A 27533-nucleotide genomic window follows, 5' to 3' on the forward strand; every position below is an offset into this window, starting at 1 on the left:
TTTTTAAAGATTCCATATATATGTGTTAGCATACGTATGTGTTTTTTTCTTTCTGACTTCACTCTGTATGACAGACTCAAGGTCCATCCACCTCACTACAAATAACTCATTTTACTTTTTAAATATTACCTTTTAGACTGGGACATTAACTTGTCAATCAATCTCTGCAGACCCACCCGGACGCTGTGATCCTCCTGTTATTAGCAACATAACCAAAGATCACATGACAGTAAGCTGGAAACCACCAGCAGATGATGGCGGCTCCCCCATCACTGGCTATTTGGTTGAAAAGCGGGAAACCCAGGCAATTAACTGGACTAAGGTCAACAGAAAACCCGTTATAGAAAGAACGATAAAAGCAACAGGTCTCCAAGAAGGCAAGGAATATGAGTTCCGAGTTACAGCTATAAATAAGGCTGGACCAGGCAAACCCAGTGACGTATCCAAAGCTGCTTATGCCCAAGATCCTCTGTGTAAGTTTTCATGAGAGAGTCCAATATTCTGTGTTATAATCAACATTCAAAAACTGGGAATGAGGTTTTAATGAAAATTTTCTATTATTATTTATCCTCAGATCCTCCTGGTCCACCAGCTTTTCCCAAAGTATATGATACAACCCATAGCTCCGTGAGTCTATCTTGGGGCAAGCCAGCCTATGACGGTGGTAGCCCTATCATTGGTTACCTTGTTGAAGTAAAACGAGCTGATTCTGATAACTGGGTGAGGTGCAATTTACCACAGAAGCTACAGAAAACCCGCTTTGAGGTTACCGGCCTAATGGAAAACACAGAATATCAGTTCCGCGTGTATGCCGTTAATAAGATAGGATATAGTGACCCCAGCGATGTGCCAGATAAACACTGTCCCAAGGACATTTTAAGTAAGTATTACCAGGAAAAACATACAGAACTCTTCTCATCAGTCATATTGTAAGAGGGAGTATGGGACTCCCTTATGTAGATTTAGTTATTTATAAGAAGTTTTAGGGTTGGTAACTCTACAAGTATCAATACATTTTAGGAGAGCTGGGTTGGTACTTTATGGTATTGTATAATAAGCTCAATGGAATGCAAGTATGAGAATTTCATGTCTTCAAAAGAATACAGAATATAGGAATTTTATTCTGAGAATAAAAAGATTTTTTTAAACTAAGTAGTGAGCTATTTATCATTCTTAGGTTTTTATTTTCTCTTCTAATCTACCCCTCTCCGTAAGTATATAATGGTAAGCTCTCCATCATCTTAATTTCTCTTCTCACCATTTCTTCTATTCACTTATTCTCCCTAACCAGTGCTCCTTTTACTTTGAATTACTTGGTATTATACTTCACCTTCCGTGTACTTTTCTTCCTACAATGAAATGAAGAGTATATAGCGGAGTGCCTTCACTGGAAGAAAGCCAAAAACCAATCATCTACTTTTAATATACAGAGAGTTTAAGAGTATATAAGGTTCATGAGATGAGATGCAGATCCTCCAGGGAAAACTTGGGTCGGCCTATAGGATATTGGAAAATAGAAAGATCAATAATTGCTACAGAGTATTAAAATCGTTAGCAACGGGACTTCCCTGGTGGCGCAGTGGTTAAGAATCTGCCTGCCAGTGCAGGGGACACGGGTTCGAGCCCTGGTCGGGGAAGATCCCACATGCTGTGGAGCAACTAAGCTGGTGCGCCACAACTACTGAGCCTGCGCTCTAGAGCCCACGAGCCACAACTACTGAGCCCGCGTGCCTAGAGCCTGTGCTCCACAACAAAGAGCAGCCCCCACTCACCACAACTAGAGAAAGCCTGCACGCAGCAACGAAGACCCAAAGTAGCCAATAAATTAATTAATTAATTAATTATTTTAAATAGTTGGCAAAAGTTTTGAGGATTATATTAAGGATTTTCTAAAGAACTAGAGATCAGTTATGGAAAGAAACATATTTTAGGAGTGATCAGGCCAGTTCTTGGAAATACATTTGACCATTATTACTCTGTCTTTACTCCAACATTAAACAGTTCCACCTGAGGGAGAACTTGATGCTGATTTGAGGAAAACACTCATATTACGTGCTGGAGTTACAATGAGACTGTATGTACCAGTAAAAGGACGTCCACCTCCCAAGATAACTTGGTCTAAACCAAATGTCAATCTAAGAGAAAGGACTGGACTGGACATAAAGTCAACTGACTTTGACACTTTCTTGCGCTGTGAAAATGTGAACAAATATGATGCAGGAAAATATATCTTGACTCTGAAGAACAGCTGTGGTACAAAAGAATATACCATTGTAGTGAAAGTGCTTGGTAAGTCCACTTGAAAAAACAATCATATATATGCTTAAAATGTAGTCTATGTATTTTTTACATATTCATTTCTTATCTACCCACTATTTATTCAGATACTCCTGGGCCACCCGTCAATGTGACTGTCAAAGAAATATCCAAAGATTCTGCTTATGTTACCTGGGATCCTCCCATTGTTGACGGCGGAAGCCCCATCATAAACTATGTGGTAGAAAAGCGTGACGCAGAGAGGAAGTCCTGGTCCACCGTAACAACGGAGTGCTCCAAAACAAGCTTCAGAGTTTCTAACTTGGAGGAAGGAAAATCCTACTTCTTCAGGGTGTTTGCGGAAAATGAGTACGGCATTGGTGATCCCGGTGAAACACGTGATGCCGTGAAAGCTTCCGGTGAGCAAATAAGCTACCATCCCGTCATTTTGAGTGACATCTTACCTTGGTTATCCAGGGCTTAGACTTATCGTTTCTCCTTTGCTTTAGAAACCCCTGGACCAGTTGTGGACCTTAAAGTGACGTCTGTGACCAAGTCATCTTGCAGCATAGGCTGGAAAAAGCCTCGCAGCGATGGTGGGAGTCGAATTATCGGATATGTCGTTGATATCCTGACTGAAGAAAATAAGTGGCAACGAGTCATGAAATCACTAAACTTACAGTATTCCATGAAAGATTTGACCGAAGGGGAGGAATACACCTTCAGAGTGAGTGCCGAGAATGAAAACGGAGAAGGGACCCCAAGTGAAATCACTGTTGTGGCAAAGGATGATGTCGGTAAGCCTTCAGCCATCATCTCCATTTTCCCTTTGTCATCAAAAGTGCCCTCTTGAGCCCTACTCACTGGCTTATGTAAAAATCCTTTAAAAACTATAATGATCTGAAAAAATTAACTGCCTGGCATTAAAAATAACAGTAACTTATCTCTGCTGTTTTACAGTGGCTCCTGACCTTGACTTAAAGGACCTTCCTGATTTGTGCTACCTGGCTAAAGAAAACAGCAACTTCCGTCTTAAGATCCCCATAAAAGGCAAGCCAGCTCCATCCGTGTCCTGGAAGAAAGGAGAAGATCCTCTAGCAACAGGCACAAGGGTCAGTGTCGACTCATCTGCAGTTAACACAACTCTTGTAGTGAATGACTGCCAAAAATCTGATGCTGGAAAATACACAATCACACTGAAGAATGTTGCCGGCACCAAGGAAGGAACCCTCTCCATAAAAGTTGTCGGCAAGCCTGGCATCCCCACCGGACCGATCAAATTTGACGAAGTCACAGCAGAAGCCATGACCTTAAAGTGGGGTCCTCCAAAGGACGACGGAGGTTCTGAGATCACCAACTATATCCTAGAGAAGAGAGATTCTGTAAACAACAAGTGGGTGACATGTGCCTCAGCTGTCCAGAAAACCACCTTTAGAGTCATGAGACTTCTTGAGGGTATGGAATACACCTTCAGGGTCAGTGCCGAAAATAAATACGGTGTAGGACAGGGCTTGAAATCGGAGCCAATTGTTGCTAGACATCCATTTGGTAAGTGTCTCAAGGTCAGAAAACATAAAGCAAAACATGGTTCTGGCTTATTTATAATACATTCCTAATTATAAATCTTGCATTATCTATTTTTTCCTAGATGTGCCCGATGCTCCCCCACCTCCCAATATTGTGGATGTCAGACATGATTCCGTATCTCTAACTTGGACTGACCCCAGGAGAACTGGAGGCTCTCCAATTACAGGTATTTAGTTGGCTCTTACCCTACAGCGTTTACATTAAGATTTCTTCCAAATCTTCCTCCCTGAAAACAAGTTGAATCTGTGCTCCTTATTTATAGCACTATCTGCACATACAAAAATGTATTTTCCTTTTTTCAGTTCATTATGCATTCAGTACATGAAGCATTAAGCTAATTCATTAAGCTAATGCTTAATTTCAATGAAAACCTCCTAATGTAATAGTTAATAAAGGCTTTCTTAATGATATCTATTTTTGTAAGTTAAAACTTTTTGACAGAAGGTGCAATAAATGTCTATTCCAAGAGGAAAAAATGGCTCTATGCCTAGGTAATAAAAGTATACATACAAGCAAGAATGATTACTTGCTCTGTGCGTGTGTGTGTGTATGTGTGTGTGTACGTATGTATTTAAAAATCAGGCTACATTTGTAGTTTCTATGTGAATTGACACATCACTGGATCTTTTGTAGGGTATCATATTGAGTCCAAGGAAAGAAATAGCCTTTTGTGGAAGAGGGCTAACAAGACTCCTGTTAGGATGAAAGACTTCAAAGTGACAGGACTAACTGAAGGTCTGGAATATGAATTCCGAGTTATGGCAATCAATTTAGCAGGAGTAGGCAAGCCAAGCCTGCCATCAGAGCCAGTTGTGGCACTTGATCCAATTGGTAAGTCATTATACAAAGCAAAATCCAGGTGTATTTTCTTCATGAAGAGAACATTGGTGTGTGTTTGACCGGGTTTCTTTGTCTGTTTTTTGCTTTATTTTAGATCCTCCTGGCAAACCTGAGGTTATTAATGTAACAAGGAATTCAGTGACTCTCATTTGGACTGAACCCAAATATGATGGTGGTCATAAGTTGACTGGATACATAGTGGAGAAGCGAGATCTTCCCTCTAAATCTTGGATGAAAGCCAACCATGTTAATGTCACAGATTGTGCCTTTACTGTTACTGACCTTGTTGAGGGTGGAAAATATGAATTCAGAATTAGAGCAAAGAATATAGCAGGTGCTATCAGTGCTCCATCAGAAAGTACAGGAACCATTATTTGCAAGGATGAATATGGTAGGTCTATTTCACTTTTTATGCACATAAACAATAGTAAATTAAGCATCCTTCCTTTTCTGATTAAAATGTTCTTTTCTCCTTTGCAGAGGCACCAACCATTGTCCTTGATCCCACAATAAAGGATGGGCTAACAGTTAAAGCAGGTGACACCATTGTTTTGAATGCCATTAGCATTCTCGGCAAGCCTCTTCCAAAGTCAAGTTGGTCCAGGGCAGGGAAAGACATCAGACCATCAGACATCGTTCAGATAACTTCAACCCCAACATCTTCCATGCTTGCCATCAAGTATGCCACTAGAAAAGATGCTGGTGAATACACCATCACTGCTACCAATGCTTTTGGCACAAAGGAGGAGCATGTGAAGGTGACAGTCCTCGATGTACCTGGTCCCCCAGGTCCGATCGAAGTCAGTAATGTTTCTGCTGAAAAAGCAACGCTTACATGGACACCTCCCTTAGAAGATGGCGGCTCACCAATTAAGTCTTATGTTCTTGAAAAGAGAGAAACCAGCCGACTTTTGTGGACAGTGTTTGCCGAAGATATTCAGACTTGCAGGCATGTGGCAACCAAACTTATCCAGGGAAATGAGTACCTCTTCCGGGTCTCAGCTGTAAACCAGTATGGCAAAGGGGAACCCGTACAGTCCGAACCTGTCAAGATGGTAGACAGATTTGGTACGTAGAGCATATAAAGCAACTGATACGTAAGCATTTGCAGCAGAATTTAGGAAATCATAGATTTCTCATAAATTTGCTTTCTTTTCAGGTCCACCTGGCCCCCCTGGAAAACCAGAGGTGTCCAATGTCACTAAAAACACTGCCACTGTCAGTTGGAAAAGACCAGTTGATGATGGTGGCAGTGAGATCACAGGGTATCATGTAGAAAGGAGAGAGAAGAAAGGCTTGCGATGGGTGAGAGCAACAAAGACTCCAGTTTCCGATCTCAGATACAAAGTAACAGGACTGCAAGAAGGAAACACCTACGAATTCCGTGTCAGTGCAGAGAACAAAGCAGGAATTGGTCCACCTAGTGATACTTCAAATCCTGTTCTAATGAAAGATGTAGCATGTTAGTATTTATCTTTTTCAATACAGCTCATTTGGGAGTGCCAGTATTTTATATAATTTATACAAAAGCCAAACCCTTAACACTTTTGTGCCTTTGTCTCCTTTTCAGATCCCCCAGGACCACCCTCAAATGCACGTGTCACTGATACCACCAAGAAATCTGCTTCTTTGGCATGGGGCAAGCCTCATTATGATGGTGGGCTTGAAATCACTGGCTATGTCGTAGAGCATCAAAAAGTAGGAGATGATGCCTGGATAAAGGATACGACAGGAACCACCCTCAGAATCACCGAGTTTGTCGTCCCTGATCTTCAGACTAAAGAAAAATACAATTTTAGAATCAGTGCCATCAATGATGCAGGTGTTGGGGAGCCAGCAGTGATTTCAAATGTTGAAATTGTAGAACGGGAGATGGCTCCTGATTTCGAACTAGACGCTGAGCTTCGAAGAACCCTTGTTGTGAGAGCAGGACTCAGTATTAGAATATTTGTGCCCATTAAAGGTCGTCCTGCTCCCGAAGTGACATGGACCAAAGATGATATCAACCTTAAAAACCGAGCTAACATTGAAAGCACAGAGTCGTTCACGCTCCTGATCATCCCAGAATGTAACAGATATGACACCGGTAAATTTGTGATGACCATTGAAAACCCCGCTGGGAAGAAAAGTGGTTTCGTTAATGTCAGAGTCTTGGATACACCAGGACCTGTCCTTAACCTGAGGCCTACTGACATCACAAAGGAGAGTGTCACCCTGCACTGGGACCTCCCACTGATAGATGGGGGCTCACATATAACAAACTACATCGTGGAGAAACGAGAAGCAACACGGAAATCCTACTCCACGGTCACCACTAAGTGCCATAAATGCACATACAAAGTTACTGACTTGTCTGAAGGACATGAATACTTCTTCAGAGTGATGGCAGAAAATGAGTACGGAATTGGTGAGCCGACAGAAACAACAGAGCCTGTAAAAGCCTCCGAAGTACCATCACCACCAGACAGTCTTAACATTATGGACACAACTAAGAGCACAGTCAGCCTGGCGTGGCCTAGACCCAAGCACGATGGTGGCAGTAAGATCACTGGCTATGTGATTGAAGCCCAAAGAAAAGGCTCTGACCAGTGGACCCACATCACAACCGTGAAGGGGTTAGAATGTGTTGTGAAGAATCTAACTGAAGGGGAAGAATATACCTTCCAAGTGATGGCAGTGAACAGTGCAGGGAGAAGTGCCCCTAGAGAAAGCCGACCCGTCGTTGTCAAGGAGCAGACAATGCTTCCAGAATTGGATCTCCATGGCATTTACCAAAAATTAGTCATTGCTAAAGCTGGTGACAACATCAAAGTTGAAATTCCAGTGCTAGGTCGACCAAAGCCCACAGTTACATGGAAGAAAGGAGACCAGGTTCTTAAACAGACCCAGAGAGTTAATTCTGAAAACACAGCAACTTCAACCATCTTAAATATCAATGAGTGTGTAAGAAGCGATAGTGGGCCCTACCCATTAACAGCAAAGAACATTGTGGGAGAGGTTGGTGATGTCATCACCATTCAAGTCCATGATATCCCAGGGCCACCTACTGGACCAATCAAATTTGATGAAGTTTCGTCTGATTTTGTCACCTTCTCTTGGGACCCACCTGAGAATGATGGAGGTGTACCCATAAGCAACTATGTAGTAGAAATGCGACAGACTGACAGTACCACATGGGTTGAGTTAGCAGCCACCGTTATACGCACCACCTACAAAGCCACTCACCTTACTACCGGAGTGGACTATCAATTCCGGGTAAAAGCTCAAAACAGATACGGAGTTGGACCAGGCATCACATCAGCATCTGTAGTTGCCAACTATCCATTTAAGGTTCCTGGGCCTCCTGGTACCCCTCAGGTCATGGCAGTTACCAAGGATTCAATAACAATCAGCTGGCATGAGCCTCTTTCTGATGGTGGAAGCCCCATTTTAGGATACCACATTGAAAGAAAAGAACGAAATAGTATTCTCTGGCAGACTGTGAGCAAAGCATTAGTACCAGGCAACATTTTCAAATCAAGTGGACTTGCAGATGGTATTGCTTATGAATTCCGAGTGATCGCAGAAAACATGGCTGGCAAAAGCAAGCCGAGCAAGCCATCTGAACCTATGTCAGCTTTGGATCCCATTGACCAACCTGGGAAACCGGTTCCTCTAAATATTACTAGACACACAGTGACCCTTAAATGGGCTAAGCCTGAATATACTGGAGGCTTTAAAATTACCAGTTATATAGTTGAAAAGAGAGATTTTCCTAATGGACGGTGGCTGAAAGCCAACTTCAGCAACATTTTGGAGAATGAATTTACAGTCAGCGGACTAACAGAAGATGCCGCATACGAATTCCGTGTGATTGCCAAAAATGCTGCTGGTGCTATTAGCCCACCGTCTGAGCCATCAGATGCTATCACATGCAGGGACGACATTGAAGCACCAAGGATACTGGTGGACATCAAATTTAAGGACACAGTTATAATAAAAGCAGGTGAAGCATTCAAGCTGGAAGCTGATGTTTCAGGTCGCCCACCTCCAACGATGGAATGGACCAAAGATGGAAAGGAGCTTGAAAACACAGCAAAATTAGAAATTAAAATGGCAGATTTCTCTACTAATCTGGTAAACAAGGATTCACTAAGACGGGATGGCGGTGCCTATACCCTTACAGCAACCAATCCTGGTGGTTTTGCTAAACATATTTTCAATGTCAAAGTTCTTGACAGACCAGGCCCACCTGAAGGACCTTTAGCTGTATCTGAAGTGACATCAGAAAAATGTATATTGTCATGGTTGCCTCCACTGGACGATGGAGGTGCCAAAATTGACAATTATGTAGTTCAGAAACGTGAAACCAGCAGGCTGGCATGGACAAATGTAGCTTCAGAAGTCCAAGTAACAAGACTAAAGGTCACTAAACTTTTAAAAGGCAATGAATACATATTCCGTGTGATGGCTGTAAATAAATATGGAGTTGGAGAGCCACTGGAATCAGAGCCTGTGCTTGCACTAGATCCTTATGGACCACCTGATCCACCCCAAAATCCTGAAGTTACAACTATTACTAAAGATTCCATGGTTGTCTGCTGGGGACATCCTGACTCTGATGGCGGCAGCGAAATCATCAATTATATTGTGGAACGGCGTGATAAAGCTGGCCAACGCTGGGTGAAATGCAACAAAAAGACTCTCACTGATTTAAGATATAAAGTGTCTGGACTGACAGAAGGACATGAATATGAGTTCCGGATTATGGCTGAGAACGCTGCTGGAATCAGCGCACCGAGTGCTACCAGTCCATTTTATAAAGCCTGTGATGCTGTGTTTAAACCTGGCCCGCCAGGTAACCCACGTGTTCTAGATACAAGCAGATCATCCATTTCAATTGCTTGGAACAAACCTATCTATGATGGTGGTTCTGAAATCACTGGGTATATGGTTGAGATCGCCCTGCCAGAAGAAGATGAATGGCGTATTGTCACTCCACCAGCCGGGCTCAAGGCAACCTCTTACACTATCACCAACCTCACAGAGAACCAGGAATATAAAATCCACATCTATGCCATGAATTCTGAAGGCATTGGGGAACCTGCACTTGTTCCTGGCACTCCAAAGGCTGAAGACAGGATGCTGCCTCCAGAGATTGAACTGGACGCTGAACTGCGCAAAGTTGTTACCATAAGAGCTTGTTGTACCCTGAGACTTTTTGTTCCAATCAAAGGAAGGCCAGTACCTGAGGTGAAGTGGACCCGGGAACACGGAGAATCTTTAGATAAAGCTAGCATTGAGTCCACAAGCTCTTATACCCTGCTTACCGTTGGAAACGTAAACAGATTCGACAGTGGCAAATACATACTAACTATAGAAAACAGCTCAGGCAGCAAGTCTGCATTTGTCAGTGTCAGAGTACTGGATACACCAGGCCCTCCACAGGATCTGAAGGTAAAGGAGGTCACTAAGACATCTGTCACACTGACATGGGAGCCTCCTCTTCTTGACGGAGGTTCAAAAATAAGTAACTACATTGTTGAAAAGCGGGAATCAACAAGGAAAGCATATTCAACTGTTGCAACAAATTGCCACAAGACTTCCTGGAAGGTAGACCAGCTTCAAGAAGGCTGTAGTTACTACTTCAGGGTTCTCGCTGAAAATGAATATGGCATCGGGCTCCCTGCTGAAACCGCAGAATCTGTGAAAGCATCAGAACGACCTCTTCCTCCAGGAAAAATAACTTTGGTGGATGTCACAAGAAATAGCGTGTCACTCTCTTGGGAGAAACCTGAGCATGATGGAGGCAGCCGAATTCTAGGCTACATTGTAGAGATGCAGAGCAAAGGCAGTGACAAATGGACCACATGTGCCACAGTCAAAGTCACCGAAGCCACTATTACTGGATTAATTCAGGGTGAAGAATACTCTTTCCGTGTTTCCGCTCAGAATGAGAAGGGCATCAGTGACCCGAGACAACTGAGTGTGCCAGTAGTTGCCAAGGATCTTGTCATTCCACCAGCCTTCAAACTCCTGTTCAATACTTTCACTGTACTGGCAGGTGAAGATCTGAAAGTCGATGTTCCATTCATTGGACGCCCTACGCCAACTACAACCTGGCATAAAGATGATGTACCACTGAAGCAGACAACCAGAGTAAATGCTGAGAGCACAGAAAATAACTCACTACTGACGATAAAGGAAGCCTGCCGAGAAGATGTTGGACATTACGTAGTTAAACTGACTAACTCAGCTGGTGAAGCTACTGAAACCCTTAATGTTATTGTCCTTGACAAACCAGGGCCTCCAACGGGACCAGTTAAAATGGATGAAGTGACAGCTGACAGTATCACTTTCTCCTGGGGCCCACCTAAGTATGATGGTGGAAGCTCTATCAATAATTACATCGTAGAAAAACGGGACACTTCCACAACCACCTGGCAAATTCTGTCAGCTACTGTTGCAAGGACAACAATAAAAGCTTGCAGGTTAAAGACTGGATGTGAATATCAGTTTAGGATTGCAGCTGAAAACAGATATGGAAAGAGTACCTACCTCAATTCAGAGCCTACTGTAGCCCAGTATCCATTCAAAGTTCCTGGTCCTCCTGGCACACCGTTTGTAACGCTCTCCTCCAAGGACTGTATGGAAGTACAATGGAACGAGCCAGTCAGTGATGGAGGTAGCAAAGTCATTGGCTATCATCTAGAACGCAAGGAGAGAAATAGCATCCTCTGGGTTAAGTTGAATAAGACACCCATTCCTCAAACCAAGTTTAAAACAACTGGCCTCGACGAAGGCATTGAATATGAATTTAGAGTCTCCGCACAGAACATTGTGGGCATCGGCAAGCCAAGTAAAGTGTCAGAAAGCTACGTAGCCCGTGATCCATGTGACCCACCAGGAAGGCCAGAGCCAATCATTGTCACAAGGAATTCTGTGACTCTTCAGTGGAAGAAACCCACATATGATGGTGGAAGCAAGGTCACTGGTTATATTGTTGAGAAGAAAGAACTGCCCGAGGGCCGCTGGATGAAAGCCAGTTTTACAAATGTCATTGATACTCAGTTTGAAGTAACTGGCCTAGCTGAAGATCACAGATATGAGTTCCGGGTTATAGCTCGAAATGCTGCAGGAGTGTTTAGCGAGCCTTCAGAAAGCACAGGAGCAATAACAGCAAGAGATGAGGTAGAACCACCACGAATTCGTATGGATCCAAAATACAAAGACACAATTGTGGTTCACGCTGGTGAGTTATTCAACATTGACGCAGATATTTATGGCAAACCAGTACCAACCACTCAGTGGATAAAAGGTGATCAGGAGCTTTCAAATACAGCTCGATTAGAAATAAAGAGCACTGATTTTGCCACCAGTCTCAATGTAAAGGATGCAATACGTGTTGACAGTGGAAATTACATACTGAAAGCCAAAAATGTTGCAGGAGAGGTATCAGTCACTGTAAATGTCAAAGTTCTTGACAGACCAGGGCCACCTGAAGGACCTATTGTTATATCAGGAGTTACAGCAGAAAAATGCACACTCGCTTGGAAACCCCCACTACAAGATGGTGGGAGTGATATCATAAATTATATTGTGGAAAAGAGAGAAACCAGCCGCTTGGTTTGGACTGTGGTTGATGCCAACGTGCAAACTCTCAGCTGCAAGCTTACTAAGCTTCTTGAAGGCAATGAATATATCTTCCGTATAATGGCTGTCAACAGATATGGTGTTGGCGAACCTCTTGAATCTGAGCCAGTAATTGCCAAGAATCCATTTGTAGTGCCAGATGCACCAAAAGCTCCAGAAATCACAGCGGTGGCCAAGGACTCAATGGTTGTTGTATGGGAAAGGCCAGCATCTGATGGTGGCAGTGAAATTCTTGGATATGTTCTTGAAAAACGGGATAAAGAGGGCATCAGATGGACAAGATGCCATAAACGTCTGATTGGCGAACTGCGCTTGAGAGTAACTGGACTCTTAGAAAATCACAATTATGAATTCAGAGTCTCAGCTGAGAATGCTGCTGGACTCAGTGAGCCAAGCCCACCTTCTGCTTACCAAAAGGCTTGTGATCCTATTTATAAACCAGGACCTCCAAACAATCCCAGAGTCATTGATACTACCAGATCTTCCGTCTTCCTTTCTTGGGGCAAACCAATATACGATGGTGGCTGTGAAATCCAAGGATACATTGTTGAAAAATGTGACGTGAGTGTTGGTGAATGGACAATGTGCACTCCACCGACTGGAATCAATAAAACAAATATAGAAGTCGAGAAGCTGTTGGAAAAGCATGAGTACAACTTCCGTATCTGTGCTGTTAACAAAGCTGGAGTTGGAGAACATGCGGACGTCCCTGGACCTATTATAGTTGAAGAAAAATTGGAAGCACCAGACATTGATCTTGACCTAGAACTGAGGAAAATTATAAATATAAGGGCAGGCGGCTCCTTAAGGTTATTTGTTCCTATTAGAGGTCGTCCTACACCAGAAGTTAAATGGGGAAAGGCGGATGGTGAAATCCGAGACGCAGCTATAATCGACAGCACTAGCAGCTTCACCTCTCTTGTTCTTGACAATGTCAACCGATATGATAGTGGAAAATATACTCTCACGTTAGATAACAGCAGTGGGACAAAGACTGCCTTTGTTACTGTGAGAGTCCTGGACACACCAAGTCCACCTGTTAATCTGAAAGTCACAGAAATCACCAAAGACTCAGTATCAATTACATGGGAACCTCCTTTGTTGGATGGGGGATCCAAAATTAAAAATTACATTGTTGAGAAACGTGAAGCCACAAGGAAATCATACGCTGCAGTTGTCACAAATTGCCACAAGAGTTCTTGGAAAATCGATCAACTCCAAGAAGGTTGCAGTTACTACTTTAGAGTCACAGCTGAGAACGAGTATGGTATTGGCCTTCCCGCCCATACTGATGATCCAATTAAGGTTGCAGAAGTCCCACAACCTCCAGGAAAAATAACCGTGGATGATGTCACCAGAAACAGTGTCTCTTTGAGCTGGACAAAGCCTGAACATGATGGCGGCAGTAAAATCATTCAGTATATTGTGGAAATGCAAGCTAAACACCATGAGAAATGGTCAGAGTGTGCTCGAGTCAAGTCCCTTGAAGCCGTAATTACCAACCTAACTCAGGGAGAAGAATACCTTTTTAGAGTTGTGGCTGTAAATGAAAAGGGAAGAAGTGATCCTAGGTCTCTTGCAGTTCCAATAGTTGCCAAAGATCTGGTCATTGAGCCAGATGTAAGACCTGCATTTAACAATTACAGTGTACAGGTTGGCCAAGATTTGAAAATAGAAGTGCCAATTTCTGGACGTCCTAAGCCAACCATTACCTGGACTAAAGACGGTCTTCCACTGAAGCAGACTACAAGAATCAATGTTACTGATTCACTTGACCTCACCATACTCAGTATTAAAGAAACTCATAAGGATGACAGTGGACATTATGGAATCACAGTTGCTAATGTTGTTGGTCAGAAGACAGTATCCATCGAAATTATAACCCTAGATAAGCCTGATCCTCCAAAAGGACCTGTTAAATTTGATGAAGTCAGTGCTGAAAGTATTACCTTATCTTGGGAACCTCCACTGTATACAGGGGGCTGCCAGATCACTAACTACATAGTTCAGAAAAGAGATACAACCACCACAGTATGGGATGTTGTTTCTGCTACTGTTGCCAGAACTACACTCAAAGTGACCAAACTGAAGACTGGTACAGAATACCAATTCAGAATATTCGCTGAAAACAGATATGGACAAAGCTTTGCCTTGGAATCTCAGCCAATTGTAGCTCAATATCCCTACAAAGAACCAGGCCCTCCAGGCACACCATTTGCCACAGCCATTTCCAAAGACTCCATGGTTATACAGTGGCATGAACCAATCAATAACGGAGGAAGCCCAATCATAGGTTACCACCTTGAGAGAAAGGAAAGAAATAGTATTTTGTGGACAAAGGTCAACAAAACTATTATTCATGACACCCAGTTTAAAGCACTCAATCTTGAAGAAGGCATTGGATATGAATTCAGAGTTTATGCTGAAAATATTGTTGGTATAGGCAAAGCAAGCAAGAATTCTGAATGCTATGTAGCCAGAGATCCCTGTGACCCACCGGGAACCCCAGAAGCAATAATAGTTAAAAGACATGAAATCACTTTACAATGGACCAAACCAGCATATGATGGTGGAAGTATGATTACGGGTTACATTGTAGAGAAACGTGATTTGCCTGAGGGTCGTTGGATGAAAGCCAGCTTCACAAACGTCATTGAAACTCAATTTACTGTGTCAGGTCTTACTGAAGATCAAAGATATGAATTCAGAGTCATTGCAAAGAATGCAGCTGGTGTAATAAGCAAACCCTCTGACAGTACTGGACCGATAACTGCCAAGGATGAGGTCGAACTCCCAAGAATTTCAATGGATCCAAAATTCAGAGACACAATTGTGGTAAATGCTGGAGAAACATTCAGGCTTGAAGCTGATGTCCACGGAAAGCCGCTACCTACCATTGAGTGGTTAAGAGGAGATAAGGAAATTGAAGAATCTGCTAGATGTGAAATAAAGAACACAGATTTCAAGGCTTTACTTATTGTAAAGGATGCCATTAGAATCGATGGCGGACAGTATATTTTAAGAGCTTCCAATGTTGCAGGTTCTAAGTCATTCCCAGTGAATGTAAAAGTGTTAGATAGACCAGGACCTCCAGAAGGGCCAGTCCAGGTTACTGGAGTCACCGCTGAAAAATGCACATTAACATGGTCTCCACCACTTCAAGATGGTGGCAGCAACATTTCTCACTATGTTGTTGAAAAGAGAGAAACAAGTCGGCTTGCCTGGACTGTTGTTGCTTCAGAGGTTGTAACCAATTCTCTGAAAGTTACCAAACTCTTAGAAGGGAATGAATATATTTTCCGTATAATGGCTGTCAACAAATACGGTGTTGGAGAGCCTTTGGAATCTGCACCAGTAATCATGAAAAATCCATTTGTGCTTCCTGGACCACCAAAAAGCCTGGAAGTCACGAACATTGCCAAGGACTCCATGACCGTCTGTTGGAGCCGTCCAGATAGTGATGGTGGAAGTGAGATTATTGGCTACATTGTAGAAAAAAGAGACAAAAGTGGCATTAGGTGGATAAAATGTAATAAACGCCGCATTACAGATTTGCGTCTAAGAGTAACAGGATTAACAGAAGACCATGAGTATGAATTCAGAGTCTCTGCAGAAAATGCTGCTGGAGTTGGAGAACCAAGTCCAGCTACAGTTTATTATAAGGCTTGCGATCCTGTGTTCAAACCTGGCCCCCCCATCAATGCACACATTGTAGACACCACTAAAAATTCAATTACACTTGCCTGGGGTAAACCCATCTACGATGGTGGCAGTGAGATCCTGGGATATGTAGTAGAAATCTGTAAAGCAGATGAAGAAGAATGGCAAATAGTTACTCCACAGACTGGCCTGAGAGCCACTCGATTTGAAATTTCAAAACTCACTGAACACCAGGAGTATAAAATACGAGTCTGTGCCCTCAATAAAGTTGGTTTAGGTGAGGCTACATCAGTTCCTGGTACTGTGAAACCAGAAGATAAACTCGAAGCACCTGAACTTGACCTTGACTCTGAATTAAGGAAAGGAATTGTTGTAAGAGCTGGTGGATCTGTCAGAATTCACATTCCATTCAAAGGTTGCCCAACACCTGAGATCACTTGGTCTCGAGAGGAAGGTGAATTCACAGATAAGGTCCAAACTGAAAAAGCAGCGAACTATACCCAACTATCAATAGATAACTGTGATAGAAGCGATGCTGGAAAATATACTCTCAAGCTGGAAAACAGCAGTGGATCTAAATCTGCCTTTGTAACTGTGAAAGTTCTCGACACCCCAGGACCAATACAGAATTTGGCAGTCAAAGAAGTGAGAAAAGATTTTGTCCTTCTGATATGGGAACCACCCATCATCGATGGGGGTGCAAAGGTCAAGAACTATGTTATTGACAAACGTGAGTCAACCAGAAAAGCATATGCTAATGTGAGTAATAAATGCAGCAAAACAAGCATTAAAGTTGAGAATCTTACAGAAGGAGCCATGTACTACTTTAGAGTAATGGCTGAAAATGAATTTGGAGTTGGTGTTCCAGTGGAAACCGCTGATGCTGTGAAAGCAGCTGAACCTCCTTCCCCACCAGGAAAGGTCACACTCACTGACGTGTCCCAGACTAGTGCATCGCTGATGTGGGAGAAACCTGAACATGATGGTGGTAGCAGAATCCTGGGGTATGTTGTTGAAATGCAGCCCAAAGGAACAGAAAAATGGAGTGTTGTGGCTGAATCCAAAGTCTGCAATGCAGTTGTTACTGGTTTGAGTTCTGGACAAGAATATCAGTTCCGTGTCAAGGCTTACAACGAGAAAGGAAAAAGCGATCCAAGAGTGCTTGGTGTTCCTGTCATAGCCAAGGACTTGACTATACAGCCTAGTTTTAAGTTACCATTTAACACATATAGTGTCCAAGCTGGAGAAGGTCTTAAAATCGAAATTCCTGTCATTGGCCGACCGAGACCTGAAATTTCATGGGTCAAAGATGGCGAGCCTCTTAAACAGACAACAAGAGTAAATGTTGAGCAAACAGCTACATCAACTATTTTGCACATTATAGAAAGTAACAAAGACGACTTTGGAAAATACACCATAACAGCAACAAATAGTGCAGGTACAGCAATTGAAAATCTCAGCATTATCATTTTGGAAAAGCCTGGACCTCCAGTTGGACCAGTTCGGTTTGATGAAGTTAGTGCAGACTTTGTGGTCATATCTTGGGAACCTCCAGCCTATACTGGTGGCTGCCAAATAAGCAACTACATTGTAGAGAAGCGAGATACAACTACCACCACTTGGCACATGGTATCAGCAACAGTTGCAAGAACAACAATTAAAGTAACCAAACTGAAAACAGGCACTGAGTACCAGTTTAGAATTTTTGCAGAAAACAGGTATGGAAAAAGTGCCCCCTTGGATTCTAAACCAGTTATTGTACAATATCCATTTAAAGAACCCGGACCACCTGGCACTCCTTTTGTGACATCAGTCTCGAAAGATCAAATGCTTGTGCAGTGGCACGAGCCAGTTAATGATGGAGGCAGCAAAGTTACTGGCTACCATCTTGAACAGAAAGAAAAGAACAGCATTTTATGGGTCAAATTAAATAAGACTCCCATTCAAGACACCAAATTCAAAACAACTGGGCTTGATGAAGGCCTTGAGTATGAGTTCAAAGTTTCTGCTGAAAATATTGTTGGCATCGGCAAGCCGAGCAAAGTGTCGGAATGCTTTGTTGCTCGTGATCCGTGTGACCCACCAGGTCGCCCTGAAGCCATTGTTATTACAAGAAACAGTGTCACACTGAAATGGAAGAAACCTGCCTATGACGGTGGCAGCAAAATAACAGGTTATACTGTAGAAAAGAAAGATCTACCTGACGGCCGTTGGATGAAAGCCAGCTTTACTAATGTATTAGAAACTGAATATACAGTGAGTGGACTTGTAGAAGACCAAAGATATGAATTCAGAGTAATTGCAAGAAACGCAGCTGGCAACTTTAGTGAACCGTCTGAAAGCACTGGCGCCATTACTGCAAGAGATGAAATCGATGCACCAAATGCCTCACTGGATCCCAGATATAAAGATGTCATCGTTGTTCACGCAGGAGAGACTTTTGTCCTTGAAGCTGATATCCGTGGCAAACCTATACCTGACATTGTTTGGTCAAAAGATGGAAAAGAGCTTGAAGAAACAGCTGCCAGGATGGAAATTAAGTCTACTATTCAGAAAACAACTCTTCTTGTCAAAGACTGTATACGTAGTGACGGAGGACAATATATCCTGCAACTCAGCAACGTGGGTGGAACAAAGTCTATACCAATCACTGTAAAGGTACTTGACAGGCCAGGGCCTCCTGAAGGGCCTCTGAAAGTTTCTGGAGTGACTGCTGAAAAATGTTACCTGGCATGGAACCCACCTTTACAAGATGGTGGTGCTAATATCTCACATTACATCATTGAAAAGAGAGAGACAAGCAGACTCTCCTGGACCCAGGTTTCAACTGAGGTACAGGCCCTTAACTACAAAGTCACTAAACTTCTTCCTGGTAATGAGTACATCTTCCGTGTCATGGCTGTGAATAAATATGGAATTGGAGAGCCTCTGGAATCTGAGCCTGTTGTAGCCCGTAATCCTTATAAACCACCAGGTCCTCCTTCCCCACCTGAAGCCTCAGCAATCACCAAAGAGTCTGTGGTCGTAACGTGGGCACGCCCAGTGGATGATGGAGGTGCTGAAATCGAGGGCTACGTTCTTGAAAAACGAGATAAGGCAGGCATCAGGTGGACCAAGTGCAACAAGAAAACACTCACAGATCTTCGATTCAGGGTAACTGGCCTTACTGAAGGGCATTCCTATGAATTCCGAGTTGCTGCTGAAAATGCAGCTGGTGTGGGTGAACCTAGTGAGCCATCTGTTTTCTATCGTGCATGTGATGCTCTGTATCCACCAGGACCACCAAGTAATCTAAAAGTGGCAGACACTTCCAGATCGTCTGTCTCCCTGGTGTGGAATAAGCCAATTTATGATGGCGGCGCTCCTGTTAAGGGCTATGTTGTTGAAGTCAAAGAAGCCGCTGCTGCCGAATGGACAACGTGCAGTCCACCAACAGGATTACAAGGAAAGCAGTTCACCGTGACCAAGCTTAAAGAAAATACTGAATATAACTTCCGTATTTGTGCCATCAATTCTGAAGGCGTAGGTGAACCTGCAACTATACCTGGTTCAGTTGTTGCTAAAGAGAGGCAAGAGCCACCAGAAATAGAACTGGATGCTGATCTCCGAAAAGTGGTCATTCTGCGTGCGAGTGCTACTTTACGCTTATTTGTCACTATCAAAGGTCGACCGGAACCTGAAGTTAAATGGGAAAAGGCAGAAGGCATTCTCACTGACCGGGCCCAGATTGAGGTGACCAGCTCATATACAATGTTGGTAATTGATAACGTTACCAGATTTGACAGTGGTCGGTATAATCTGACACTAGAAAATAACAGTGGCTCTAAAACTGCTTTTGTTAACGTCAGAGTTCTCGACTCACCAAGTGCCCCTGTGAATTTGACCGTAAGAGAAGTGAAGAAAGATTCAGTGACACTGGCTTGGGAACCACCGCTTATTGATGGCGGAGCTAAGATTACGAACTACATCGTCGAAAAACGAGAAACTACAAGAAAAGTGTATGCTACTGTTACAAACAATTGCACGAAGAACACTTTTAAGATTGAAAACCTGCAAGAAGGATGTTCTTACTACTTCCAAGTCTTGGCTTCCAATGAATATGGGATTGGTTTGCCAGCTCAAACAACTGAACCTGTTAAAGTTTCTGAAACACCCCTCCCACCTGGAAGAGTAACTCTTGTTGATGTGACCCGTAACACAGCTACAATTAAGTGGGAGAAACCAGAAAGTGATGGTGGCAGCAAAATTACCGGTTATGTAGTTGAAATGCAGACCAAAGGGAGTGAAAAATGGAGCATGTGCACACAAGTTAAGACTCTAGAGGCAACTATATCTGGCCTAACTGCTGGAGAGGAGTATATCTTCAGGGTAGCTGCACTTAATGAAAAAGGAAAAAGTGATCCAAGACAACTTGGAGTGCCAGTAATTGCAAGAGATATTGAAATAAAGCCTTCAGTTGAGCTTCCTTTCAATACTTTCAATGTAAAGGCTACAGACCAACTGAAGATTGATGTTCCATTTAAAGGAAGACCTCAAGCTACTGTAAGCTGGAAAAAAGATGGTCAGACTCTTAAAGAGACAACTAGAGTAAATGTTTCTTCTTCAAAGACTGTAACATCACTAACAATTAAGGAAGCTTCAAGGGAAGATGTTGGAACTTATGAATTATGTGTTTCAAACAGTGCTGGATCCATAACAGTTCCTATTACTATAATTGTGCTTGACAAACCAGGACCTCCCGGACCTATACATATTGATGAGGTTAGTTGTGACAATATAACCATTTCCTGGAATCCTCCAGAATATGATGGCGGCTGCCAGATTAGCAATTACATCGTTGAAAAGAGAGAAACCTCTTCTACAACATGGCACGTAGTTTCACAGGCAGTTGCAAGAACATCCATTAAAATAGTTCGTCTAGTAACAGGAAGTGAGTATCAGTTCCGTGTTTGTGCAGAAAACCGCTACGGAAAGAGCTCCTACAGTGCATCTTCAGCTGTAGTTGCAGAGTATCCATTCAGCCCCCCAGGTCCTCCTGGTACTCCTAAAGTTGTGCATGCCACAAAATCCACCATGTTGGTAACCTGGCAAGTGCCAGTTAATGATGGAGGAAGTCAAGTACTTGGCTATCACCTTGAGTATAAAGAAAGAAGCAGCGTTCTTTGGTCAAAAGTAAATAAGAGCCTCATCACTGCTACTCAAAGGAAAGTCTCCGGCCTTGATGAAGGACTGATGTATGAGTATCGTGTATATGCTGAGACTATTGCTGGAATTGGTAAATGCAGTAAGTCTTGTGAACCAGTCCCTGCAAGAGACCCTTGTGACCCTCCTGGACAACCTGAAGTCACAAATATCACAAGGAAATCAGTGTCACTTAAATGGTCTAAGCCACATTATGATGGTGGAGCTAAGATAACCGGATACATTGTTGAACGTAGAGAACTACCAGATGGCCGGTGGCTGAAGTGCAACTTTACTAATGTACAAGAAACATACTTTGAAGTAACCGAACTTACTGAAGACCAGCGTTATGAATTCCGGGTTTTCGCAAGGAATGCTGCTGACTCAACTAGTGAGCCATCTGAATCCACTGGACCTATCACAGTTAAAGACGATGTTGAGGCTCCAAGAATTATGATGGATGTCAAGTTCCGAGATGTCATTGTTGTCAAAGCTGGAGAGGTCCTTAAGATAAATGCAGACATTGCAGGGCGACCTCTGCCCGTAATTTCCTGGGCCAAGGATGGTGTAGAAATTGAAGAGAGAGCAAGAACAGAAATTGTCTCAACAGACTACAATACTTTGCTAACAGTGAAAGACTGTGTCCGACGAGACTCTGGGCAGTATGTGCTAACACTGAAGAATGTTGCTGGCACTCGGTCTTTTGCAGTTAATTGCAAGGTACTTGATAAGCCTGGCCCACCAGCAGGACCACTTGAAATAACTGGCCTCACTGCTGAGAAATGCTCTGTTTCTTGGGGACCACCCCAAGAAGATGGTGGCGCAGCTATCGACTATTACATTGTAGAAAAACGCGAGACAAGTCGCCTTGCTTGGACAATATGTGAAGGAGAGTTAAGGACAACATCCTGTAAAGTGACCAAGTTGCTCAAGGGCAATGAATACATCTTTAGAGTAACCGGTGTTAATAAATATGGTGTTGGCGAGCCCCTGGAGAGTATGGCTGTAAAGGCACTAGATCCATTTACGGTTCCAAGTCCACCCACATCTTTGGAAATTACATCTGTGACCAAAGAGTTCATGACACTTTGCTGGGCAAGACCAGAGAGTGATGGAGGCAGTGAAATCTCTGGATACATAATTGAAAGGCGAGAGAAAAACAGCCTACGATGGGTGCGTGTAAACAAAAAACCGGTTTATGATCTGAGAGTGAAATCAACAGGACTTCGGGAAGGATGTGAATATGAGTATCGGGTATATGCAGAAAATGCTGCAGGCCTGAGCCTTCCAAGTGAAACCTCTCCCTTAATTCAGGCAGAAGATCCCGTGTTCTTACCATCTCCTCCATCCAAACCCAGTATCATGGACTCAGGCAAGACCAATATAACTATTGGCTGGGTTAAGCCCTTATTTGATGGTGGGTCCCCAGTAACTGGATACACTGTAGAATTTAAAAAATCTGATGAAACTGACTGGAAAACTGCCATTCAGAACTTAAGGGGCACAGAATACACAATAAGTGGACTAACCACAGGAGCCGAATACATTTTCAGAATAAGATCTATCAATAAGGTCGGTGCTAGTGATCCCAGTGATAGCTCCGATCCCCAGATAGCAAAGGAAAGAGAAGAAGAACCTGTATTTGATCTTGACAGTGAAATGAAGAAGACCTTGATCGTCAAGGCCGGTGCCTCCTTTACCATGACTGTGCCTTTCCGAGGAAGACCAGTACCCAGTGTCTCCTGGAGCAAACCAGACACTGACCTCCGCACTAGAGCTTATATTGATTCCACAGACTCTCATACATCACTGACTATTGAAAATGCCAATAGAAATGATTCTGGAAAATACACATTAACAATTCAGAATATTTTGAATGCTGCTTCACTGACCTTAGTTGTCAAAGTTTTAGATTCTCCTGGTCCTCCAGCCAATATTACTGTACATGATGTCACCAGGGAGTCTGCAGTGTTATCCTGGGATGTTCCTGAAAATGATGGTGGAGCACTAGTGAAGAATTACTACATAGAAAAACGGGAGGCCAGTAAGAAAGCATGGGTCTCAGTGACCAGCAACTGTAACCGCCTCTCCTACAAAATTACCAACTTACAAGAAGGGGAGATTTACTACTTCAGAGTCTCCGGAGAAAATGAGTTTGGTGTTGGTGTACCAGCTGAAACGAAGGAAGGAGTAAAAATAACAGGTATGTTTTAAGAACAAAGAAAACCTACATATCCATATTCATTTTCCTAGACTAGTGTGAATCATTTTAATTACTGTTTAATCTTAAATGCTTTTGGTTCACACCTCGAACAATTCATACTATAGCACAAAATGAAATCTTACTACTAGAGAAAGTTCTTCATTGATTAAAAAAAGAAATTTACATAGCTGGAGTTGGATAATGTATTCTGAATTTAAGTATAATTGAATTTGACTGCATATATATATATATATATATATATATAAACATATATAGTGTGTGTGCAGAAATTGTATGATAGTGTTTCTTACAAGATTGTTCATCTCATTCCTCGTTTTTACACCCATGATAAATTTGGGATAAATTTAATCATTTTATTTGGTCATTTGACACTTACTTGGTTTGAATGCTATGACATAAAATGACAAAGCCTGGGAAAGTTTTGCTTGGCTCAGAAGCCAAACTGATCATATAAAAAGTAAGAAAGACTCAAATAAAAGTAACTCTGTGGCCTTCATTTAAAAATCTTTCTTTTCACAATGCAGGAAGAACACATGTGGGGAAAAAAATGTTGTAATAACTTCTCTTTCTTCTGATGTTTTACTTTCTTAGAAAAACCAAGCCCACCCGAAAAACTTGGAGTAACAAGTGTATCCAAAGATAGTGTTTCCCTGGCCTGGTTGAAGCCAGAACATGATGGTGGAAGCAGAATTGTACATTATGTCATTGAAGCACTAGAAAAAGGACAGAAAAATTGGGTGAGATGTGCAGTGGTAAAGTCAACCCATCATGTCATTTCTGGTCTGAGGGAGAATTCTGAATACTTTTTCCGGGTGTTTGCTGAAAATCAAGCTGGTCTGAGTGACCCAAGAGAGCTTCTGCTTCCTGTCCTTGTAAAGGAGAAGCTAGGTATGTCTAATTTTATGCAGAAGCAAAATTTGAAATTACTTGCATTGACTTAAGTTAATTTGCAATAAAACGTTTTTCACCTTCACCTTCCATACTCTTATTTTTCAGAACCACCTGAAATTGACATGAAGAACTTCCCAAGTCATACCGTCTATGTTAGATCTGGTTCAAACCTTAAAGTTGATATTCCAATTTCTGGAAAACCACTGCCCAAAGTGACCTTATCAAGAGATGGCGTCCCGCTGAAAGCAACCATGAGATTTAACACTGAAATTACTGCTGAGAACCTGACCATCAATCTCAAAGAAAGCATTGCTGCTGATGCTGGAAGATATGAGATCACTGCTGCCAACTCCAGTGGAACAACCAAAGCTTTCATTAACATCATCATACTGGACAGGCCTGGTCCCGCAACTGGCCCTGTTGTGATTAGTGATGTAACTGAACAGAGCGTGACTCTCAAATGGGAGCCACCTAAGTATGATGGTGGAAGTCAGGTTACCAATTACATTGTACTCAAGAGAGAGACAAGTACTGCAGTATGGACTGAAGTGTCTGCGACAGTTGCAAGAACCATGATTAAGGTCATGAAGCTGACCACAGGAGAAGAATACCAATTCCGCATCAAGGCAGAAAACCGCTTTGGCATCAGTGATCACATAGATTCGGCTTGTGTGGTTGTCAAACTACCATACAGTAAGTTGTCAAACTTTTCAAAGATCCCAGGTTTCCATATACATAAATGTTTTAAATGTCTGTATTAACCTGTGGGATTTCTCTCTTTTGTAGCAACACCTGGACCGCCATCTACACCATGGGTCACTAAAGTCACTCGAGAAAGTATCACCGTGGGCTGGCATGAACCAGTGTCCAATGGAGGCAGTGCAGTTACAGGCTATCACCTGGAAATGAAAGACAGAAACACTATCTTATGGCAGAGAGCCAACAAAATGGTCATCCGCACCACTCACTTCACAGTCACAACCATCAGTGCTGGACTCGTCTATGAATTCAGGGTGTATGCAGAAAATGCTGCTGGTATTGGAAAACCCAGCCATCCTTCAGAACCAGTCCTAGCCATTGATGCCTGCGGTATGTATTTGTCATTAGAAGGACAGTTCTCACTACTTAAAAATGCAAACCTTCTTTCTGCAAAGCAAAATAATGTTGAAATAAGTGCCACTAATCTGCTTCCTGTCATTACCACAGAACCCCCAAGAAATGTCCGTATCACTGATGTTTCAAAGAACTCTGTCAACCTTTCATGGCAACAACCAGCTTATGATGGAGGAAGCAAGATTACAGGCTACATTGTTGAGAGACGAGACCTTCCAGATGGCAGATGGGCCAAGGCCAGCTTCACCAACGTTACCGAGACTCAACTCACTGTCTCTGGCTTGACTCAGAATTCCCAGTATGAATTCCGTGTCTTTGCTAGAAATGCTATCGGTTCCATCAGCAATCCGTCCGAGGTTGCAGGCCCCATTACATGCATCGATTCTTATGGTAAGCATTTTTAGCAGTTTGAATCCCGACAGCAATTTAACTCAGTATTTTGTCTTACTTTTGTGGTCCTAATCTGTGGGTAACTTTTACTACGTACGTTGTTAGATTTTTAGAAGAAATTATGAATTAGCTGTGAGTCGTAGGAAAATTCCATAACCCCTCCAGGCCTCTTGACGTAACTGTAAAACATGAGATTTGGACTACAGGATACCTAAAGGGCTTTCTGACTTCAACCTTTTATGATGCTTTGATTACATGAGTTGGTGTTTTCACTCTTCTATTTAAAATTTTCAGCATCAACAATTAAGACCATGGTTGAATGCCCAGAGAATATTCCTCTGAAATAAGTGAAAGACTAAACAGAGGCATTAATGATGATAATATTAGCAGCAGCTAACATTTACTGGGTACTTTCCATGAATTCTCTCCCCTAGTTCTAACAGCCTTAAGATAAGCCCATTTTACAGAAGAGAAACTGAGGTTTAGAGCACTTATATAACTTCCCCAACATCAAGCAGCTCATTAACAATAGGGTGGGTATTCAAACAGACAGACTCCAGAATTCTCTCTACATGGCTGTCAGTCCAAAATACACATACTTGACCATTCTGGAAAATAAGTGGCACATTCAACTCAACAGTGCTTTGAAAATTAAAATTTCATCAGAGTTAGGTACCCTGCGACACTTTTTCTAAAAGTCCCCATTTTCAAGGATGGCATCTGGGCAAAAGTATCCACTCCCATCCTCATGCTGAGAATCCCAGGGCTTCTCTTTATGAACCAGGCTTTGTAGACACTGAGTCGGTATTTGTGAGACTGTGAAGCAAGCCAAATTAATTCTGTTTCTCAAAAATTTTAAGCAGCCTGGCAGAAAATCAGTCCAGGGAAGTTTACAGCTCTGTGAGTAGATAATTCAGAATTCAAGGGTCTGATGTGAAATGCCCCCACTTGGATACCAGCGAACTGGGAAGGGAAAATAAAAAGAATCAGAGGTAGTCAGAGGAAGGAGAACTAGAATAAAAGAAAACATATAATTCAGCTTCTGCAGTGATGCTCTCACTGCCATATCCCATTGCATCACTGGAATAAAACACCTGATAGATGTTAAAATACATTTCAAAGGCATTTAAGTCCCTGTGCAATTAGTGCAGTGTCACTGGGGTACAGAGCTTACTCACAGTCTTTCTTCCCCATCTGTGATAAAAGAGTGGCTTGTAAAATTAAATGTAAAATGTAAATAGTATTAGAACTACTTCGTGTGTATTATTTAATAAAGGCCAATGAGCTTACTTTGAAGTTGCTGCAATTATTCATTTCATCCTTGTGATTTTCTAAATATTTCTCACCTGTTTTTCTTGAAGGTGGACCCGTAATTGATTTGCCTCTAGAATATACAGAAGTTGTCAAATACAGAGCAGGTACATCTGTGAAGCTCAGAGCTGGCATTTCTGGCAAACCTGAGCCTACCATTGAGTGGTATAAAGATGATAAAGAGTTACAAACCAGTGCACTGGTGTGTGTCGAAAATACCACTGACCTTGCAGCTATACTCATCAAAGATGCAACTCGCCTTAACAGTGGAAGCTATGAATTAAAACTAAGGAATGCCATAGGCTCAGCCTCAGCCACCATCAGAGTGCAGATCCTTGGTAGGTGGTGAATACGGGCCCACATCATATTTTGTTTGCCTAAAACTTAGTAATTTTAAATTAGAAGCATTTTAAAATTTACTAATATACCATTTTGTTTTTTCATTCAC

The 27533-nt window shown here is 42.4% G+C and overlaps 1 protein-coding gene and 1 long non-coding RNA gene across 2 annotated transcripts in view; one reads left to right on the plus strand and one right to left on the minus strand.

The window, feature by feature from the left end:
• TTN (titin) overlaps nt 1–27533 on the plus strand; it is a 281802-nt gene that overhangs the window by 225788 nt on the left and 28481 nt on the right. The window contains 17 exon segments of the mRNA XM_060016520.1: nt 171–473; nt 575–880; nt 2002–2289; nt 2385–2675; nt 2766–3053; nt 3217–3804; nt 3905–4009; nt 4477–4674; nt 4778–5074; nt 5164–5751; nt 5843–6145; nt 6254–23359; nt 23972–24268; nt 24377–24964; nt 25058–25360; nt 25478–25774; nt 27136–27423. Of these exon segments, the coding sequence (XP_059872503.1) occupies nt 171–473; nt 575–880; nt 2002–2289; nt 2385–2675; nt 2766–3053; nt 3217–3804; nt 3905–4009; nt 4477–4674; nt 4778–5074; nt 5164–5751; nt 5843–6145; nt 6254–23359; nt 23972–24268; nt 24377–24964; nt 25058–25360; nt 25478–25774; nt 27136–27423 (22434 nt within the window).
• The window catches only part of LOC132428526 (uncharacterized), a 62405-nt gene that overhangs the window by 4509 nt on the left and 30363 nt on the right, over nt 1–27533 (minus strand). The window contains exons 2-3 of the long non-coding RNA XR_009520141.1: nt 11221–11370; nt 2721–2891 (exon numbers count right to left, since the gene is read on the minus strand). This is a non-coding gene — a long non-coding RNA (uncharacterized lncRNA). The remainder of the gene's footprint in view (nt 1–2720; nt 2892–11220; nt 11371–27533) is intronic.

This window comes from Delphinus delphis, chromosome 7 (assembly GCF_949987515.2).
Source record: "Delphinus delphis chromosome 7, mDelDel1.2, whole genome shotgun sequence".
Lineage (NCBI taxonomy): Eukaryota > Metazoa > Chordata > Mammalia > Artiodactyla > Delphinidae > Delphinus > Delphinus delphis.